Genomic DNA, 22,636 nt, shown 5'->3' on the forward strand with positions numbered 1-22,636 from the left:
ATGATAGACATAGACATCATTTTTGTGCATCTGTAAATAAGTACTAAAGGTTTTAATATATAAATAAATCAAGGGGAAAAAATTAAGTAATTTTTAATAAAGTAAATGTTTCAGGAAGTGTCTTGAAGGGTACTGAAGTGCACTTTAGTATCAGTACACAGTAGTAAAGCACCGCACAACAGAAGTATATGCTAGTAACAATAATAAAACACTTTCGAGTGCAGAAGAATATTTTTCTAAATTACAGTTGCTTTGAAGTACATTTTATTTTCAGTGCCACTGACCAAAATATATCAGAAGTACATGCAAATATACATCAAAAAACACTCAAATGTTTAACTTCTTAGATTTAGGATATAACACTCATGGAATTTATATACAACAGTTGTTCCATAATAATGATACAAGTATATTGCTTTCATAATTAGTATTCCTATTGAAAGTACGCTTTAAATGCACTTCTCACAAGTGAGGAACAAGAAGGCACAGTTGAATATTTAATTAAAATGGCACATCATTTGAGGAAATAAATAATATGCATATTCCAGAGCAGTGATAAATCTTACATCAAAATTATCATGCAGAGCTGTAAGCAATTAATTCAACCGCATCAATATTTCATCAGATTTTTTTTTTTTTTTTACATTTGATTAAAATACATGTACAGAGCAGCTTAGTCAATATGAACAGATGATGTAACAAAAATCATGTTAAGTATCATAGCATTACAAAATTTGTATAAGCAATATGTTTCAACCTACATAGTATCAGTTTAAAATGATCTGCTCTCCAAAATGGACATTACAAATAAGAACATCAGTCTCACATCTAATGCATAAATGTAGTCGAGGCTAACGGTTACAGCTGAAGATGAACAAAAGAACAGCACTGCTATGAGCAAAAGCTGTTACAACACTTGTTTTGTTCTTTAAAGGCACATAAACCTCTATGCATAACGCTACAAGACACTGCATATCTGCATGTTTGAGGAGAACAATGAGATTTCATGCTTCTTGTGACTTGTTCATTGAGCTTTTCTTTCCTCTCTCAGAAATACAGGGTCCAGCTGTCAAGAAATACAACCAACCAAATACTCGCAAAGTCCTCGCTCTACAATGATTTAATAACATCTGAACCGTCACATGAAAGGAATGCCTTCACATGTTAAAAGTATTTAAAGATTATATTACAATATGCATAAGCAAATAGAGGTAAATAAGAGTCCACCATGGCTTTTTTAGTCCTTAAAGAGCATTAAATAGCTGAACAAGCAAGCACATTTAAAGCACTGTTAGACCACACAATATTTGGTCATTAAACTGACAAGAACTCCACCATTTCCAACAGTATTTGATCACTATAAATATTACATTTGAAATCATGAATATAGATATATTTAGAAGTGCTTATCTTACTGCTCATCTTCAGTCAGCACACAAAAAAACAATTTCAGAACATTTAACCACATACTAAAACATTTACAATTATTTTTCTGTATTATTTACTCGTTAGTTTAACATTTAACATTTGCTGACTTTTACATTTACTCATACAGATATCCTGAAATTAGTTTTTATTGAAATGTGCTTTGTCTATTAATTGTAACAAGCTGCTGTATGTTTATTACTGTTATAATCAATTTCTGGATCAAAGTTCTATATCTAGCATCACATAACCAAGCACCGAAATGACCTGCTTCACCCTCAACCGCACTCTTACAAATAAAGCTTTTTAACACATACAAGTGGCGAGCAAGTTCCTCAAAGAACCTTTCAGCGAACAGTTCATAAAACTATTTTTTTTTTTGAAGTTCATCTAGAGAACCTTTTACCAGTTTGAAGAACATTTTGTGCAATTGGAAGGTTCCTTGGATGTTAAAAGTTCTTCAAGAAACAACAGATGCCAATTAAAAAACAACAACAACATTTTAAGTGTTTCCACAAATCAACAGAAATTGCATCTGCAACATCATTCTAACCCAATATTATATTTTTTCCCATGAAAGGATGCATCGCAAATCTCCAAAAGTTCAATAAGAGTAGACCATGAAGGCGTTTTGTAATTGGAGGGAATATTATTTGATGGTTTAGAGTTTGGTCTGTTCAGTTCATCGCAGATATTTCATTTAGCTTCTGAAAACTTAATTACTTGATATGTAGTATGAACTAATAATTTTATTTCATTGGTTTCTGGAGCTTACCAAGTACTTTAAAATCAACTTTCATGAAATGTAAAAGAGCAGACTGGACATTCTGCCCAACTTCTTTAGTGATCCATGAAGAAAGATAATAATGCAGAGTTTGAGTAAGGGTGGTCATTTTGGGTGAAGTAAGCAACTTGATCAAAATAGAGCCCTAAACACCAAGCACAAGAAATATGACACACCTCCAGAACAAGCTCATCGGCCTCAGCCGGTTATGTTCAAAAGGCATGGAGTCAATCATGTTCAAAGTGGGATACTGGAATGGAAGTGCATCAAACTGCAATGTTGAGACATGTCGGGCTGTACAAAGAAGGAGATGGACAGGGTTAAACATCCAGTTCATCATCATCCATGTGCAAATGGCTTGAGGGACCCAGGAGCGGCTGGCTGGAGCAGCAGGTACTCTGAGTGTTCAGACTTTCCATTGAGCCAGATAATCCTACAGAAATGACAAATACTGCAGCTAAAAAAACTACTCTACACAAATAAACACATAATCACATGTGACATGCCATATTTGAACAAATATGTCAAAGCAACAATTTAATGATTGATTAAACCAGTAAAAATGGAGACTGAAGAACTTTTTGTGCCGTATAGGTTTGGAACTGAGAACAAGAACATGGAGGAACAGCCGAGAGAAGGACACAGAAGCCTACATACCCATTACTCTTCCAAACCAATAGAGCAGGAATCAGGACCTAGAGCTGCCCAGAGCAAGACCACGAGAGAAGGCAGGAAGGCAGGGAAAGGAAGTCAAGGAATAAATGGCACACAGGTTAGAGCTGAATGACCGAGAGCCAGAAACATAGCGTTTGACAAATTGCAAGAGAGGAAGAATGAACAATGTTGTTCTAAGAGTGCACACACGCTCAAGACAATAATGTCTCTGTAAAGGACACACTCAAAGCATGCACAATAGGTTCTTGTGTCTGGATGTGTACTCACCGGGGAGGGACAGGTCTCCAGGGGGGTCACTTTCAGTCTTGGTTAAGCTGCTGAGCTCACTGCTGCAGTCATTCATCGCCTCTTCCTCCAAATTCAGTCCATCCTCTGTATAGAATCACAAACAATAGCTGTAACTGCACAAAAGATTCTTCTTTATTTAGTAAAAATGCATTATTAATGCATAAACGACACTAGCAATTTCGGGATTCTTGATCAGTATCTTATGTTCTCCACTTGTTTTCAAAATATTTGTAATATATGCTGCTCTTCAAAAGCTTGGGGTTATGAAGTCAGTTTTTTTATCTTTAAATAATACTTAAAATATAAAAAAAAACTTAAACTTAAACAAATCAGCATTATGCAAGTCAGCATATCTGATGGATTCTGAATGATGAAAATGTAATAATATTTCACAGTATTACTGGTTTTACTGTATTTTGACCAAACAAATGCAGCATTAAATTAAATACTTCTTTCAAAAACATTAAAAAACATAAAAAAAAATTTTTTTTTAAAAACTACAGATCCCAAACTTTAGATCAGTCATGTAAGTATATTTTTGTTCTTCCATTGGCAAAATTTACTTGTTTTAACCATACCCTTAACAAATTTAGTAAAAAAAAAAAAAAAAAGAAAAGTGTGAGGAGGGGGGCTCCTATTTTGGACATTTGGTAACACTTTTTTGACGCCTCATAATATGTACCCAAAGTGGCAAACAATATGACTTTGAAATGTTCACTTCTATGACAGCACGTCTGAACATGCCCCTACAGGTTCAACACTTTCAACCAGGACTGTCAATCTATTAAAATCCATTAAAAACAATTATTACATGCTATGCTAATTAATGTATCAAATTAATTCCAATTAATCACATATCAATATGTCCAGAGAAAAAAAAAACAACATAGGACATTACACAATTGTGATAAAAGCATTTAACAGACACAAAAACAGAGTCACTCACCATCTTCAGGAGACAGTGAATCAGGGGCGTCCTCCCCAGCCGTACCCTGACAATACAAAGACAGTGAAGAACATGAGAACGGTGCAACCCCATCAAGCAGGTCATGTGGCTGTGCTGCTGACCTCAGTGGGGGCAGGACTGCTGGACAGCAGCATGTGAGCTTGTGCATCAGACAACTCCGAAAGTTTTTCTTCATCCTCCTCCTGAATGGGTGATGATGGAGAGCGCAGAGTGCTGCAATCACACAGACTGTCAGGACTAGGTATGATGCACTAATTAAGTCTTCTAGTACAAACACTATTTAATGTTTGTTATCCTTATCGTAGGAAACATTAAAATATCTTTTGATTTCTCATCACTACAACTAAATGCACTAGGTGGCGCTGTGGACATGTGACACTGGTCTGATGAGCGGTTAAGTAGTAGGAAGTGTTCACATTCTAATCTGTATATTCAGTTCTTGTTATTGTCACGCGCCCCACAGGATGGGGATCTGCTTTTATGGTGGAAAGAGAACACAAGCTGCTACAAAAAATGTGGACACTCATCAGAGAGGTGTCTGTGTCCCTGCAAAATTTCTGCCGTAAGGGCACATTTTTTCCACAGCAGACCCTGTGATTAACAGGATAAAATATTTTTATTTGTGTTTGAACTCTTAGCAACATTATTTGAAATGTACACTTATAGTTAAAACAGGAAGATGGCATATTAGTCAACATATGCATGCTTCCTGAGATACTGAGCATATTTTCCTTATTGCTACAATGCCAGGATGTACTGAAAATGGCAAGTGGAGTCATTTTTCTGATTTATGGAAAGGAGAAGTTCATGACATCTTGCTGTGACACATGGCTTGGTAAGTATAGGAAGTTCAGCCCTTGACTTGCCATTACCCAGCTATGGATACTCAGTCACGAGAACACAAAGATCACTTATCAAAAAGTTCCACTTGAGACCAGCAAAAATTTTGAAAGCAATGTTAAAATGTCCATGAAATAGTCTGACAAGTGCTGTTTTAATTCCTGTGTTAACACATTTTCCATTTCCTATTAAACAATCTGTCCAGTGCCGGATAAGTTCAAGGGGAAAAAGAATCCTGACTTTATTTTTATTATTTTTTTAAAGATTTTATTCAGCAAGGAGGTATTCAATGAATCAAGTAAGAGTAAAGAAATGTATAATGTTACAAAAGATTTTTATTCAAAATAAATTCTGTTCTTTTCATCAAAGGAATCTTGAAAAAAAATGCATCACAGTTTTGAATAGTAGTGTATTTATCCACAAAATGTCATTCAGCTCAGTTGCTTGTTTGGGTCAGTATCCAAAAACAAACATGCAGTGGGTCAGGTTTACCTGTCGGGAGACTTGCTGACTTTGCTCTTCTGTCCCCCACTGTCTCCAGAGTGGTCAGGTGAGCTGAGCTGCCTGCTCTCTCCACTCAAGCTCCCAGAGAAGTTGATCTCGTCATACAGAGGTGCAGATGGAAGGCCAGGGGACGCGGCACCAAGACCATTCAAAGCCTCCAGCAGCGAGATGGGCTCAAAGCCAGGGGGAACTGAGTCTGAGCTCTAGGAAAAGGGACAAAATAACGAGAATCAGAGAGTGATGACATGTTGTCTTGTATAGAGACAACACAGATGGAAGTGTGTCATACTGAGTGCTCATCATGATCCATGCTTTGAGCCAGCACCGGGCTGAAGGAAACAGGAGAAAGTGCTCCAGGCTTCTTTCTTACAGCTCGAATCTGAAGAAGAGCTCGAAACGCTGGAGACAGACAAAAAAGGCATCTGCAAAATGACTAAATATAAATGTTACTCAAAATACACAACCGTGGGACTGTTAAAATGATAGATTACCCAAAAATAAAAATCATGGTTAATTTACTCTCCACTCATGACATGTTTCGAACCTGTAGGAATTACTTCTATGTAACAGAAAAGAAGATATTTTGAAGAATGTGGGTAACAAAGAGTTTCAGTTCTCTTTGACTTCCATTCTATGGTCACTAAATACAGTTGATTTCAATGGGAACTGAAATTGTTTGTCTAAACATTCTTCAAAATAAAAGATTAAAAAAAAACACTGAAACCATTTGATCAGCCTTCTTTAAAATATCTTCTTTTGTATTCCACAGAAGTAAATGATGAGAGAATTTTTATTTTTAGGTGGACTATCCCTTCAACAGCAGTTACATACGCAGTCTGCAGATTGGGCAGTTGTTGGCCTGGTAGCGAAGAGTATCAGCGCAGGAGTTACACAGGCACAAGTGCCTACAGGGCAAAATCAGGGTGTCCCGCAGATCTGACAGACACACCACACACTCGTTGCTGTTGTCACTGTTCTCGTCATCAGATGGCTGGGGAATTAATTAATAAATAAAATCACAATGAAATTTTCCATTACTAACAATACAGAGACCTATATAAATATATAGAAAATTTAATTAACAGCAACAATCATCTTTTTACCTTTGTCTCTTGGTTATTTTTATTCTCAATTCCATAAATCTCTTGTAACAAGTAACTGACACGGTCCACCTGCATGTGTATAAACAATTATGAACTCATTACCATCTCTACTTGAGAATAATGTTATAAACAGTACAACATGGAAATCATTAAGACTCACTATTTGTTTCTGCTTCAAAGGTTTGACTGAGAAACTGCCATCAACATGCTGTAAATGTAAAAAAAAAAAAAAAAACGTGTGATGCACAAATACACAACCGCTACAAATAAGCATTTCAGAAGTTGTGCATATGACCATCAAATTCAACTCACTCTTTCAAATGCTGCCAACAGTACATGTGCATGTCCCAAACAATCTGAAATAAATGATTACAATTAAATGCAGGTTCGTAACAGCACTAAACAAACACACTGATTGGTTCTCTTTTGAAATATTCAGGAAACACTGTGCTGTATAGACACAACAAGACAAAGTTCTGAGCAACTTTATCTCATCCAATCAGCAACAAGCATCAACAGTGTAATGTGTCAAGAGATTTACTGACATTTTTGATGTGACAAAGTGTTAGAACAAATCCTTTAATCTTTTATACTCTTCTACTATAATGAAGTCCTGTAAACATACCATCTCCTTCATCAACCACAGCCTGAATCACCATGGGAAAAACACCTCTGTCCAAATCAAAGTTGAGCTAAAAAAAGAAGAGAAATGCATCAAGCCAAGTCAAATATTTTACATTTTCCAATGTCAGGACAGTTTCGTTTGATTGGATTTGCTTGATCTTGCACTTCATTATGTGTAAACTAATTAATGCAGAGAGGTCAAATCAATATTTTAGAAGCCAGTATGGATTTGACCATCAGAGGAGAGTGACAGCACTGAACTAGACTGAAGGTACTTACATCTTCTTCCTTCCATTCAGAGAAATCAATCTTGAAGGAGGGCAGGGTAAACTGCTGGCTAACCCCTCTTTTGTAATATACGGTTTCAGAGACTAATGCAGGGGTTTTCGGGCTGTATCTTAAGAAGACAAATATATTGTTTAGTGCACAGATGTCATAACAACATGTTCATATAATGCCATTCAGTTAGCTCAGTTGATAATCGTTATATTAACAGAACTTTTTCATATGTAAATGTATTTTCTCTTTGGCTCAGTGTGCTCCAGTGACTGATTGCGATTACTAAGCTTTTGCATAAAATGAACTTTCTAAGTAAAACAGGAACAATTGCACGAAAGAGTTACTCAAAATACTGTTATGTAATCTCTTTATAAACTGCTATTCTTACGCTACAAACTATTGCTAAAAGAGCCAGAATATTTCCATGTTCACAAGTGATTGTTCGTTTTAGATCCCCATCATTATATAACAGACAATTACAAACAAATAACATGATATGAGCTTTAGTATTACATAATTACTTTAACACTGACAATAAATTGTAACGTAATTGACCTATGTAGGATGTCTCCAAACATTTAGTGCACTTACATCTAGGGATTGTAACGATGTGATATGATTCACGATACTGATTTCACAATACAATTTTTTCAAAAAAAAAAATTTAACAATGAAATTTAAGACAAATTATGAATGAAAAGGTGTACTTTTATATTGCTTGGACAAAATGCTGCACATTCCATGTAAAATGAATAAATAATACAAATAAAAGAAATCTCTGCATATAAACAAACTACGGCTTTGCCTGTGCTCTTTCCATTTAAAATTAGAAGCAACCACTGTATTTTAATCATGATCCAAACAAAGATGCTGCATGCATGTTATATAGATTCAAAGAAATCTGAAGCAAAAACAGAATGGTCTGCCTTTAGTTTTGTGAAACTATACTACATGACTGGATGAAACAAAAACAGCAGATGGTCTCAATGAGATGCAAATTCACTCTGTCAGCAGGTGGCGCTTATGGAACAGCAGATATAGTGTTTCCTTGGTTACCGCTGTGCTGCAATAATTTAATATGCATTATACAGACTCAAGATGAAAAGAAAACACCATCTAAACTTTTCTGAAGACCGTGTTCACCTCAGAGATACATTCATATCATATCCCACCCCCAACTGTATCGAGATTCGTTTAACATCTCAACCAATTTGAATCATCATATATTTGTATCAATTTTCAACTGTGTTACATTCCTACTTAAATCCACCCCTGCAAGCTCACGTTCATCTGCCTCCACTTTTGACAGCAACGCCCACATCTCAAAATCCAATCAACAATCAATGCATAGAACCAAGTTCACACCCTACATGTTTTCTTTGTCCATAATGGGTTACACTCAGATGTACGTCACAATACGTAAGATCTGTCGCTACTTTATTTTGTAGTGACATTAAATGAATATCTGTTCAAACAACATTAAACATGCAACTGTCCTTACAATGCCATCCCATTGGAGAACTCCTCAAAAGCCTGGCAGTAGATAGTGATGGCCACTCGTGCATCAGAGTCAAAGGTGAACTCCACTCCATATAACGCCCTTGGTTTTGCTTCTTCATCAGTTGGAGTATCAGCATCATCTTTATACCTATAATCACACAAATTGACACTGAAAATGCAAACTTACTAAAAGCAAATACATCAATAACAGAATAAAAGTGACTACATGCAGCACAGAGATAATTTGTTCTCATGATATGAATGTTTATACTATATATTTCATATAGTAATCCTTAATCAGTACCTGACCAATCGTAATGAGTCTTTTCTGATGTTGACAAGACTTCTCAGTGTCTTGACTGGCTCATGGGGTGCTGGAGTAACATAGGGAAACTGTGGCAGGTACCGCACAGAAAAATTTATATTAATATTTTATTCAGATTTTTATTTGCCAACACAAAAGTTCATCAAAAACAGACAACAACAGTGGAAACTTAACAAAACCAAGTCTCAAAGCTGACAACACAATCACAAGGCATTTCGAAATTCAGCTGTAACGTTACCTGCACTGGGCGGTTACCAAGAAAGTTGAGATCCATGTTCTCTCCAAAAAGGTAACCCTCTGGATGAGGAGTGTCAAACTTCTCTCCTCCCATGAAAAAATGGCTGGCAAAATAGTTTCCTGGAGAAAGAAAATGGTCATTATCCAATCTGACACCTCTAACAAAATGTATAAACAGCAACACCATCAGTGAAGGCATCCTTTGTCACTTTGCCATCGTTTACACTGGTATTCAAATTTGTAAATACTAATCCGGTTTCATGTGGATTTTAACTATATCATTTAATCATCTTATCTGAGCTCAAGAAATCAGTCTATTAGAGATGATGAGTGTTTACAACTAGAAGACAAGAGCACGTAAACGTCGCCTTCTATCACAACAGTCCATCTTACCTGATTTTGGAGGATATCTGTATGCAGAATTGGCCTGGATGTCGATATCCTCAACACCAGCGATTCTTCGACTAATAATTGAACCCATTTCTCCAGCACAGTCCGATTAGAACAAACTAGCGGTTATTATATGTGTACAACAACAACAACAACAACACAGCTGGTTACGTGAGCTAACCTTAGCCGCGTAAAAACAGCAACGGCTCCGAAACGAAAAAAAGTGTTCAAATTAACATGACATGTGTTTGATCGGCATTTCTTTTCTTCTGAGTGGGATCGGATGTGTCTCGTACAGTCGTATTATGTGATGTTTAGTTCAGTCAGTCTTGACTAACTGACTAGCAAGCCCGCACCTAGCTAGCTAGTTCGCCTGTCACGAACTGGTACTCAATAAAACAAGTGGTGAACAGGCACTTAAAAACTCTAAAGTAAATTCTAAAAGGGAAGACAAAAGACCTGCGGATAGTTTTGTCCGTGGTGTTCTCTCCAAATAATAAAAGCCGTTTTCTTCGTGAAAACATAACACAAGGAAATCGTTGTTGCGAGGCGACCCCGGGAGGGTTGTAGCACATCGCATTCGCCACGTGATTGGCTGAGCTCGTCACGAGACGCGTCTGTCAAGAGAACACGAGCTTCATTTGTCCTCTCCTCTCACTGACATACAACCAGAAACTGTACCTCATGTTTTCTGGCACTGTCGATATACCAAAAGGTTGTGGTGGGAAGTTTCTAAATTTATAAATAACAAATTGGAATGTAATTTTTCTTTTTTATACGAACATGTAATATTTGTTTTTTTTTTACGATATGAAAAGAGTATGGAAAGAGAAGCGTATATTATTAATCTTTTGATTATTTTAGTTAAGTTTCATATTCATCGGTGTAAATTTACTAATCAGAAACCTTTTTTTCTGTGGTATTGAAAGAATTAGAAAATTATATGGTTTCCATTAAAAAGCTGTTAAAACCACGTATTTGTTGAATACTTTTAAAATTTTGTGAAATGTCAAAGCCTTTTATTGTTTGTTTGGTCTATTTAGTTTTATTTTCACTAAATTTTTGTATTTTGCATTTGTGTATCTTTAACCCTGGCATTTTTTTTTATTATTTTTTTTTTTTTTGTGTGTGTTCATGTTCTGTAATTGTTATTCATGCAATAAAAAATAAATAAATAAATAAAAAATAAAAATAAAATCTCACTGACATACATACTAGACAATAATATATTTTTGGTAACCTAAAAGATCTGTAATATCTATAAATATAGGTAGAAAAATATATAAAAATCCACAATGATTGGCAGCAGTGATGCATTGTTTATAGTTAGAGTAAAATTACCTTATTTATGAAATGGAGGGACATTGTTCAGTGGTCAAAATATAACTGAAATCACACTTGTTATTGTCTATCAATAAAAAAAACGGGGACAATACATTTTGTATGTTGTGGGTTCCATATACTTTTATTATTGTTGTTGTTGTTGTTGTTGTTAATTACTATGATGTCGGACCTAACTGGTTGTAATACAATACACCAAAAAACACACTACGAAAAACAGTAAATAGACATAACTAAAATAAACATTTCAAATAGAAAACACATCAAAACAGTTTTATATTATGACTTGAATTTACACAAAACACGTCACTTTCTTGCAAAACAATGCTGAACAACTTCTGAATGTCACATACAACGATATAAACCTACTCAGGGGTGCAACTCAAGGCCGTGCACAGGGAGAGCGAAGGGAGGCTGCTAAAGACAGTACAACTAACAAACATGAATACAAAGCTCCAGCAAGCCAGCAGCTAAATCATCATATAGCCTAGAATATTTAGCAGTTTGTCACACTTTAATTCTTGTAATTAAGTATATTTCCCATTATAATCACTTGTCTTGATACTAGTAATCTATAACACATCATATTTTATTAAAATCATTTTAATAGTAGGCCTATAAATAGTTTTTAAAAAATCCTATAAATGTACTAAATTAGTTGTTTATTAGTATATAATATATATTTATGCTGTAAAATAAACAATTTAATTTCTAATACTTATAGGGGAGAGTGGGGTAAGATTAGCCAATTTTTACTAATGTGGTCCTAAGGGAAAATGATGCAGCAGTATAATGAAAGTATCTATCCTATCCAGTCTTATCCAAATAAAAGTATTCCTATCATTTTAAATGATCAGAATGTATCTATGACAAAGGGTTCTAAAATAAAAAAAGTGTTCCCATGGCTCAGTTTGCCCCGGGTTTGAGTCGAGTCAGTGGGTAAGATGCACCATCTGGGTGTAAAATGACCATCTGAACGAATCTGATTCAAACCCATGTGAAATAAATAATAATTTAAAAACTAATTTAATAATTTCCTTTTACAGACAGTCATATTTCTTTTCTTAAAGTTAACTTTAACAACATAAAAACAATTAAATTAAGTTTAAATTTCAATATTTAAGTGTTTTCATTTCTGAAACAATATGTTGAACACCAAAGTTGTAGCCTTCCTAAAAACAGACTAAACAGAGAGTTTGTTGGCCATTAGTGAATACAGGGGGAAAGATATTTTTATTTATTTATTTTTTATTTGTTTTCATAACAATATCTGGCAACACTGCCAGAACTTAAACTGATAGTAATCGAAAGAGCCCACAGACATGTTATTGCTGACAGGATACCACATTCGGTAAAGCAAAAAAAAAAAAAAACCCATCATGATACTATCTGTCAGAAACGTCATCAACGCTATCAAAACAGTAGCATATAACACTAGTGCAGAGATCTAGAACAAGTATGTTACGTCTATGCTATTTCATATTGTAGCTAAATTTTCTCAAAGTTGTTCCAGCAACATTCATAGGAGCACTAGACAAAGTTATAATCTATATAGCAATGGTTATTAATGAAAACTATAACAGTAATAGGCCTATGTATTGCTGAATGAATAATAAACAACTGATAAAATGATATAACCCTAACCTAAACTAATGGTGCAATGTGATATAATTTAACAATGCTCATTCCTCCAAAACAGAGAAAACATCTTTCACAAACATCTACATATCTGTCTCTTCTAAAGTGATTAGTGTATATAATGAATAATGGGGTTATTATAGCACAATTCCCACCCAGACCACACTAATCTTCGAACCCTTGCTACGGCCATGGTGCCTTCCATTCCCCCAATGTTTTCTCCTTTACACAGTCTGGCAGAAATGATGTGTGGTTCCAAAATACATGGTCTCATGACAGTAAAAGTGTACAGTTGCCAAGATGCAAGGGGTGGCTCAACTTACCCCACTCTCCCCTACTTCTATTGAAGATGAGGCTCAGAGAGTGAGGGAGAGCCCACTCTTATCAAAACATCTACAATAAAGTCAATTATTAAAGAGTGTGCTATCTTCTCTTTTAATTGTATATTTATAACAACTTGATAATTTGTATTAACAAGCACCCACCCTCCTTGTGCCCTTTTTTTGGTTTGGGCCACTGCCCCTCAAAATGTCTGCGTACGGCCCTGGTGCAACTCATGATGAAAACTAAATCAGTAATCATCAGCCTTGTTATTAAATTGCGAGTCCTATCTTTGTGCATACTGGCCTACAAATCCCAGAGTTCCTCTCTGACGCTCTGCATTTCTCCAACAGCGGGCGCTAAGTAGGACGGTTCAACTCACAACAGTTTTTGTTTCCAGTCGACAAGTTGATGTTTGAGTGCGGCGTTTTTGAAAGACTGCAAGCTGAAACTTTTGACTGACCAAATCGCACAGGTTTCTTAATTGATTATGGACGAACTAAGGCATCAGGTGATGATAAATCAGTTTGTTCTTACAGCCGGATGTGCGGCTGATCAGGCAAAGCAGCTTCTACAAGCTTCACACTGGCAGTTTGAGGTATGTTGGTTTGTTATTGCACATCAAACTGAATGTCTTGTGACACAGTAAAAAGTAAAGAAATAAATAAAAAGAAATAGATAAATAACGCAAATCAGTATAATTAACTTATACTTTTTTACGCATGAAAAAAATAATTTATAGGCTACTCATACCAAGCACCAGACAGCAGTCAATATAAATAAATAAGACATTGAAATGCATAATAAATTTGATATATATATATATATATATATATATGAGATTCAGTGAAATAAAAAGTTAATAAAGTTATGTTAAATGTTATGTTCAAAGCCCTCCAATACACATTTGCTTACTTCCTCGAGTATTTATGAATTACATAACTCTTTTATGGTATTGCAGACTGCTCTCAGTACATTTTTCCAAGAGGCTAATATTCCCTACAGCCATCAAATGGTGAGTATAATTTATTTGTCGTTTATTATTGTGTTCTTTAATATCTTCTGTTATGATGACTTCCGCCATGTTGAAACCACGAGTCAGACAAAAATAAACACAGGCTGACATGTTTCTAGCGAAGCCTACATTTATGTCTTTAAAAATTCACATCTTTGTCGTTTACGCGCATACAGCCTCCCGTGGGTAGTTAATTAAATGTGTTAATATTTAGGATGAAAAAAATAATCTGAACTCATGGGACTTGCGTTTTTGCAAACGTGTCCAAAGTTGTGGGGGAGGGCGATTCCGGGAACAAGAGAGAGCACGCGCTTGACACGGCGCTGTTTACACCGGTACTAAAACAATTAGAACGCTACGACAGGAACACACTGTAGCAAGTTCAAAATATCACTGGCTTTAAAAAAACGTATAATTGTAATTTTTTAGAAGATCTTTTAAATGAATGGAATTTGGAATTGCTCCGAAGTAGTAGACTACCGGTCACATGCAAAGCGAATCAAATTTAGTTAACCCTTGGAAAGCACCTCATTTGCCTCTCGCTTACAAGTGAACGTAGCCTACTAGTTTTTGCTAATTAAGAAGGTTTACTTCGTGAAATGCACATCGTTGAAATGATGAAATATTTACATTTTGTACAGTACACCCACGCGAGACTCAAGACTCCTGTCGGTGTTTGAGAAAAGGCTGTTTTATTCTTCAGGGAGCGGGTCGCACCATTATGGGCGCTGCCATATGGTGACGTCACCAGGGTCAGGCAGTAGGCTTGTTTGAGATGAGCAAAATCTGCACAGAACCGATCATCGCGAGATGCATGCCGGTTAGAAAAGTGTCTGAGTTAAGTAATATTAACACATTTACCGAATTGCTCTGATCATGTCAATGTTAACGTGTGGCAAAAACGTGTCCGGCTGTGTCGGATTGTGCAGTCGAGCACAGTTGCTCTCCATCGACTGCTCTGATCAAAAGCATGATGGGAAATGACTGACTGACGACACAGCTTAATGCTCATTGGTTCAGACAACTCTGACGCTGCGTTCTCTTCTAAAATATTTACTTTTTTTTTATCTGATTTCATGTGATTATATATTTAAATTATGCATGAATGTTCCCAAACACTATGACAGTGAGATCTCTGTGTGAGATATGTGATTGTTGTCATATTTCTATAAAAATCTAAAATACATGTTTGTATTAATAAAGTAAAAGTGGATGATAAATACACCTTTCGTATGGAATTAAAAAGCAAGCACTTTAAGTGTCTTGTTCGTCATATTTATTTTCATATAAAAGCAACAGGCGGACAGGCTATTACCATCACACTGGTTCCCTCGACAAAAAGCCTTTAGGATTTTTCCATAGGCTTTTGGATTATCGCCAAAAATAATCTCTGTGTTCAACCATAGTTCATGAAATCATCAAGATATTCTTCACAAAATAATATAACTTTGATGAATTTTGAAGCCTAAATAAAAGCGCCAGAACTTAAAAGCTAAATTTAGGGTATAAACGGACTACAGCCCCACGGTCGCTCGACTTCAGCGTCACCACCACCATGCATCCCTCAACTGTTTCAAACTTATTTTTAACGTGTTCAGTGAAAAGGATTTACTCTGTATATGAATTTTAGTCCACGCTATGTGAACCTTTTATATAAACTGGAATAAATACAAAACTCGAATCAAACTAAAACTGAAATGAGACATTAATAATAAATAGTATAGTGAATAAATGAAATAATTATAACTAAAGGACATATGAAAGCACGTATTTCTGTACATTTCGAAATAAGGTGCATTAAAAGTCAATAAATCCTTGATTAACATGACTATTTTAATTTAAAACATGTCTCTACGTACTATTCAATAAAATTCTAGTGCATTTAATCTATTAAATAACAGCAGAGTGAACAAGTTTTTGGATATGGTAAGATTAAACTTATTTTAGTGAATAAAGTACCACGTTTCAGCTTTGTTAGGGTGGGTACACAAAATCTTATTTTATCCTTGCTTCTAGGAAATCCTGATTTGCTTTTTAACAGTTTCAAGTGGCCGTAAACATTTTAATTTACCTGGGCTTTAAGCACTATGCATAGTTAAAGTTTCACTTTCACCGTGACTAAGCCGGTAAATTTGGTGTTTACATGGAATAGTTGTAATAGTTTACCTTACAAACCCAGAGTCTCCGCATCAGTAGGGAAGAGATAAAATGATCATATTCCATCTGAAGACTTGTTGCATTTCGGGGCACACCAAAAAAACATTGTCAACCAACAGTATAAAATGCGGGAAACTATTAATTGGTTATTCTACAATTAATTCTGTTACAAATTATACTACGACTGGAAAATACTGTAAATTGATTAACTGTTTGGCGTAATAATGTGTAATGTCTCCGACGGCGCCATGTAGTCCCATTTAGCAACTTGTTAGCGACCTCTTTTTAAAGAAACGTATCAGTATAAAAAAAAAAAAAACAAGTGAGGTGTAACTGGTGTGTTTTATGTCATAGAATAAAACGTGAAAGTATCTTGTGAACCACAGACCTTATTTTAGGGATTTAACCAAAATCCCATTGAAAAAAACCCATTGACTCTGGGACGATAGAACGGGAAGTGCTAAAATGTTAACTCGCTTCCAGGTTTTTGCCTACAAAGTGACATCATAGTTCCACCACTCTAATGACTGTGTTTATAATTACTAACAACAACTGTAATGATACATTTCCTTCACATACAGGCAGTGCCTAAGCATATACGGTACATTTAAGAACAGAACATGACAGTGAAAAAAAAATCATATCACATTCTGATTAAAATGTTTAGGCCCCTGAGAGTGTGAGAAGACAGCTGATTTTTGCAGTACGAATGATCTGTGTGTGACTTGACCTGTGACTAGAAAGTAGAGACGAGTTACACTTTCAAATGACAGAGAATTGTTTGAGTGAGCTCTTCATAGGAACCTTTACACATGCAGCTTTCAGTTTCGAGGTTCAGTTGTCATAGCTCATAGCAGTAAGGATGTCCCGGGGTGAGGGATTTTTGGTGCAGTTGATGGAACTTAATTGCTGTTATTCACAAGCTGGTCCTTGATCCACTGCTAGAATATAATGATATACTTGTGGTTTACAAATCATTTAGAAAATATTTTGTCAGACATGGCTGCTTTTGAATGACTGTCAATGGACAGATGTGCTTTTTGCCGGTGTAGTTATGCCATCTACAGAAACTAAACCAAACCAAGTGAGTTTTTGTGTATGAAAGCCCTCAGAGCTGCTGAGTGAAATAATTCATTATAATGGAATGAATGATCAACTGAATGTACATTATCCTACTTGATACATAACTATTTACCAAATACATGGTCTTGAAATATTGTTGTGCTGCTTATTGATATTTTTTTTGGGGGAAAACTGTGATACATTATTTTACCAGGATTCATTGATGTACATAAAGTTAAAAAGAACAGCATTTATTTAAAATTGAAATCTTTTGTAACATTATAAATGTTTTACTGTCACTTTTGATCAATTTAACACATCCTTGCTGAATAAATGTAATAATGTATACTGTTTAGCATTCATTACGAAAAAGTATTGGACTACAGTATTGCGATTGACCAACCGTATATAAAATATGGGTCTTACATTCTTTAAATTCTAATTTTTTTTCAACAACAGGAGCGCAACATGTCACAAAAGACAACACTGGTGTTGTTTTTCACTGATTATCTTCTTAAAGCTGGCCTCTGAAAGACTAAACGTTGCTTAGTAACATTTGTGTCAGTGAATCAGGTCTGGTGTTTACTCAGGAGAGGCGGCCAATCATTATTGTATCATGTCCTGCTTGTCCAAAGGTCTACAACCTCAGTCACTCACTAATACATTTCAGCAACTTCCTCAATTCCTTGTTTCAGAAAATAACTATTTTGCTGGAATTCTACAGATTCTCCATTCAAGGGGTCATGAATTGAGAAATCAAATTTTCCTTGATGTTTTGACATGTAAGAGGTCATTGTACTATAGTAATATTTGAGTTTCAGAGCTCAGAACGTCCTTGTTAGTCCCAAAACAGCTTTTATTGAAACCAAGCTCAGAAAACGATTCATTTCAGATTTTGTCACATAATGATGTAATAGTGCAACGAAAGCCCACCTCTGCAGAGTCAGATCAACGTCTGCTTCTGCATCATCACGTCTTTGTCACAGTTTCGGCATAGGCTTTGCAAACAGACTTTTACTGTTATATGTGGACCTGATAGTAATACCACAACATGTAGGTAACCGTGTTCATTCTAATGGCTAATCTTATTTTATATACAGAAAGCGATCAAAGAACACTCCCTTTATAATCTCTGCAGATGCCATTCACACAGTGCGAGTTTATATTCAGTGAGGCAGTTTACACTGCACAACGAATCTCTTACAATGTGTTTGCACTGTTAGTTGTGATGAATTTGTGAAGGTGCAAAACTTTGAGTTATATCGAGTGGTATCACTGCATTCATTCATGCACTCAACAGTCTGTCTTCGGCTACAAAGCTCATCACTGCAACCTTTCATGTGACGGGAGTATTTCTGCACACTATTTTGTGATGAATAATTTCTGTGATTTGTTAGTCTCAACAGCTGTAATAGTAAAAATGTAGTAAAAGTTCTTGAGAGAGCTCCACATTTAATAATAATTTCATATGCACAGATGTCAGCCAATCATAGCAGTGGGCATTTTCATAGAAGTCAGTAGACACGCCCCTTCCAACACAGCGTTCAAATCAGGGTAGAAAATGGCCTTTTATTTCTAAATTGTCAAATTTTGATGTAAAAATCATACTAACATTATAAGTACACCTCAGGAAAAAATGCAATAATTAAAAAATGCAATTCATGACCCCTATCAGTGGACATGGTTGTTAAAATCTGCTTTATGAAACTGATGGTTGTGGGTTAAACAATCCATCACCTGGACCAGTTTTAAATTGGTTCTCTCTGTGTTTCCAGATGTGCACTCCAGCAAACACGCCAGCGACACCCCCCAACTTCCCAGATGCCCTAGCCATGTTCTCTCGTCTTAAAGCCTCCGAGAGCTTCAGCAGCAGCAGTCCCATCGCTTCTATGGCTACGTCACCAGCTCCTCACACCAACTGGGCCATGAGCCCTCCGGCAACCCCTGGTCACCAGGGGCGATGGACTCCAGGTCAGCTCATGCCCCAAACGCCGTCACCAGGCTGGCCGGCGGCTGTGACTCAGCAAGCCTCCGCTGAGCATGCTAGCATCATCATGGAGGCTGAGAGATAGAGACTGCTTTAACTAGCCATCACACCTTACACAAAGATCGAGGATGGACCTTCGTCTTGATGATTTTGGCAGTTGTGGATGTAAAACAGTGCGACGAGAGCACTGGGTTGCAGTGAGCAGTGGTGGAACAGCGTGTGGCCTCTTCTCTGAGGTCACAGGAAATCTGGGATCTTTTAAAAATTCTTTTTTTTTTTTTTTTAGCAATTACCAAAAAGATGGACAGAATGAGTAATTATGTAGCATATTCACAGATAACCTCGGACAAATGAATGTGTTACTGAATATTGTCTTCAGTTTCAGCAGTTCTCAAGTAATGGTGAATACTTTTATTTTGCACTGTGTACTAAACACCTGCAGTGGATCTAAGGTTAAAAGAATAGTTACTTACCGTCGTGTCATGCCGATCCTATTTTATAGACAAAATGGTTGAAATATTCTTCAAAACATCTTCTTTTATATTCCACAGAAGAAAGAAAATCATACAGGCTTGGAAGGACATGAGGTAGAGTAAATGATGACAGAACGAACAGTTTTGGCTGAACTGTCTATTTAATCGACAGGTTTACTGCAGAAATCACAATCTCTTGACCTGGTCTGTAATTTTGGACTTTCTTATGACTCCGTAATGAACTGAATTGGCATTTTGTATTAAAATAATGGTATAGGCAGTGTTTTATACCCAGAATGTTGGATTCTCTGGTTCTGCTTAGCACTTACAGCACATTTGTGTCTATCACAAATCCCTATTTGTACTTATAAGAATATATTCCTCTAATTTCTTTTCACCGATCATCTCCCTGTAACTGTGTTCACACTGCCTCCACAATATTTGTGGACTATGTGATGGTTATCATTTCCTGTTTATGTTTTTAAATAAATATTGTATATATATTGCAAAACGCTTGGTGGTGGTGTTCATGTTAGTGTAGTAAAACAATTTACATAGTTTTTTGCTGGTCTGTTTTCCTTATAGTGTAATTAGGGTCACTACATGTATACCTGTACTTTGTATCCTGTAATACCATGGTAAATGATTACACAGACTCAGAACTGATTCAGCAATTGATCAAGCTAAAGTTACCATATACTGAACATAATTACACAACATTAGTAATATCAATTACATTTTAGGCCTCTCTCTCTCTCTCTCTCTCTCTCTCAATCTACATTTTAGGCTCTCTCCTCCTCTCTCTCTCTATATCTCTATCTCTCTCTCTCTCTCTCTCTCTCTCTCTCTCTCTCTCTCTCTCTCTCTCTCTATATATATATATATATATATCATTGGAAGTCATTGTATTTTGCCTTGCCTTCATGAAACTATGAAGCTGAACATTCAAAACTAAATGGAAACAAAGCCTCCTTCACTGTAGCTCACATGAACACAACTGAGAGATGATGGGTGAAGCATCTTAAGTCAGACCATCTGCTTCATCTCAGCAGGGTGAAGACCGCCTGCTATTTCTGTCACTTGGCTGTGTGTGTGTGTACAGAGAAGCATGAGTGGAGGGCTGCTGCAGGCTGGTCGAGCATTATACAGAGAAAGGGTAAATTTAATATGCCAAACCACAAACCTCAGCAGCGCACTTTCATTACCGTATCATTTCACTCTCTGTCTATTCCTGTGTTCATTCAGTTATTTGCATTAGAAAACAATATATCACTACCACATGTTCTCTCTGCGGTCATTTTTATTGAGAGGATAAAAATAATGTTATTGTTGCAATGAATGCATTATATTTTAGGTCAATGTTTTATTTTTTATTATTTTGTATTTTTAAGGGATTTTTGGGTACTAAATTATATTTATGCAGTAGTTATAATCTATTAATTAAAGCCATTAATTACCTGTTAACCACTTTTTAAACACACGTGAAAATGAAATTTCCAACTTGAGCTATCATAAATTATGAATGTTTTGGAGCTTAAGTTTGGTCTTTTTTTTAAAGACACTTGGCCGATTATTGCTGAAGTGGAAAAAAAGTCTAAAAGAGTTTATTGTTACGAAAAATGCACAACACTATTAAAAATCCTATTTTCAAATTTTATATGAAATCAAAATATTTATCTAGAAGATGCTCAGCTTTTGCTTCTTGAATTTGTTCCAGAAAAAAACTTTTATTATAATTATTTAGATCATGATTGTGTTACTGTAACAGCTGCACTATTTCAAATTAAATTAAAACATGAAACATGGTTTTAAATAAAATAACCAAATAAAGAACACATATATAAAAACTTTTAAAACAAAGATAACATATATAAGTAATATCACATATAATAAAACTATATTTGTTATGCTATTCTGTGGATTAGCAGCACAAAGTCTATATTTAGCTTCAATATTTTAACAATGACATTCCATTCCTGACCAATGGAGGTCGCAAAGTGTTTTTGCATTTTCTGTGTTCATTTTTGAATGTCAAACGAAACTGCCTTTCAACACCCGTTAGCAAACATTGGAAACTTCTGAAATCTACAATTACTTGAGGGGTAATTAATGCGGTAGGCTGTAGGAATCTTTGGTATGTTAAACGTTTAATATAACTAAAATTATGGGCAGGACATAAAAAAATACAATAGGCCACACAACTATATTTGCTAATAAAATAAATATAAAAAAAAATCAACCTTGTCAGCATTTAGGAGTTCACTTGCATTTTTGGTGACCTCAAAGTTAACACACATGAATTAAAAGCCACAAAACTTTAATTTTGATTATATAAAGTTGTATATTGATTGGGATTTGACCACAAACGTTTCATTGGCCACAACTATCTATAAACAATATTACTTCTGCTGTATTATCAAAGTAATTCCAACTGAAATATAAAAGTCCTTGTGTACTTTATGTAGCCTCCTCATTATAAATACCTTACCAGTAAAGGACAAAGTCTGGCCTCATTTCGAAAGTGTTTGTGGTTTCAATATTCTGCCTTGACTACATCATTATTAAAGATTAGCAAGCGCTCTTCCTGCGCAGAGTACTTCAGAAATATTAGTCTATGAGAACATGTGCAGTCTTGCAGTTGTTGAATGCGTTATGATTCATGGTGATTTTTGCTGTGTCACTTGTATTTCCTGTGTTTTGT

The 22,636-nt window shown here is 35.6% G+C and overlaps 2 protein-coding genes across 3 annotated transcripts; one reads left to right on the forward strand and one right to left on the reverse strand.

Annotated features, from left to right (window-relative positions):
- Positions 1-229: 229 nt before the first annotated feature.
- Positions 230-10,599, reverse strand: LOC109056241 (E3 ubiquitin-protein ligase MGRN1-like). 2 transcript variants are annotated; one of them, XM_042719096.1, is made up of 17 exons: positions 10,123-10,599; positions 9,945-10,034; positions 9,553-9,671; positions 9,294-9,382; positions 8,991-9,137; positions 7,490-7,607; positions 7,212-7,278; positions 6,899-6,942; positions 6,747-6,794; positions 6,587-6,655; positions 6,315-6,474; positions 5,773-5,882; positions 5,472-5,686; positions 4,241-4,352; positions 4,119-4,164; positions 3,152-3,256; positions 230-2,642 (listed from the first exon to the last, which is right to left on the reverse strand). In XM_042719096.1, the coding sequence occupies exons 2-17, from the start codon at positions 10,030-10,032 to the stop codon at positions 2,530-2,532; spliced, it is 1,650 nt and encodes a 549-aa protein (XP_042575030.1). In that variant the 5' UTR covers positions 10,033-10,034; positions 10,123-10,599; the 3' UTR covers positions 230-2,529. The 2 variants fall into 2 exon arrangements, with proteins under 2 accessions (XP_042575030.1, XP_042575037.1); XM_042719103.1 differs by adding an exon at positions 2,867-2,910 and having other exon boundaries at positions 9,945-10,599.
- Positions 10,600-13,564: 2,965 nt separating this feature from the next.
- LOC109056198 (UBA-like domain-containing protein 1) lies at positions 13,565-20,446 on the forward strand. The gene is made up of 3 exons (XM_019073428.2): positions 13,565-13,839; positions 14,203-14,256; positions 19,251-20,446. The coding sequence occupies exons 1-3, from the start codon at positions 13,732-13,734 to the stop codon at positions 19,545-19,547; spliced, it is 459 nt and encodes a 152-aa protein (XP_018928973.1). The 5' UTR covers positions 13,565-13,731; the 3' UTR covers positions 19,548-20,446.
- The last annotated feature ends 2,190 nt before the right edge of the window (positions 20,447-22,636 follow it).

The sequence above is a fragment of the Cyprinus carpio genome, chromosome A3 (assembly GCF_018340385.1).
Source record: "Cyprinus carpio isolate SPL01 chromosome A3, ASM1834038v1, whole genome shotgun sequence".
In the NCBI taxonomy this organism is placed as follows: Eukaryota; Metazoa; Chordata; class Actinopteri; order Cypriniformes; family Cyprinidae; genus Cyprinus; species Cyprinus carpio.

Coding starts and splice junctions, on each gene's coding strand:
- LOC109056241 (XM_042719096.1), bottom strand. CDS start 10,032: ATGGGTTCAATTATTAGTCGAAGAATCGCTGGTGTTGAGGATATCGAC. Junction 5,883..6,314: donor CTGCCCAATCTGCAGACTGC/GTATGTAACTGC, acceptor GTCTGTCTCCAG/CGTTTCGAGCTCTTCTTCAG. Junction 5,687..5,772: donor TGGATCATGATGAGCACTCA/GTATGACACACT, acceptor CCCTTTTCCTAG/AGCTCAGACTCAGTTCCCCC.
- LOC109056198 (XM_019073428.2), top strand. CDS start 13,732: ATGGACGAACTAAGGCATCAGGTGATGATAAATCAGTTTGTTCTTACA. Junction 13,840..14,202: donor CTTCACACTGGCAGTTTGAG/GTATGTTGGTTT, acceptor ATGGTATTGCAG/ACTGCTCTCAGTACATTTTT. Junction 14,257..19,250: donor TTCCCTACAGCCATCAAATG/GTGAGTATAATT, acceptor CTGTGTTTCCAG/ATGTGCACTCCAGCAAACAC.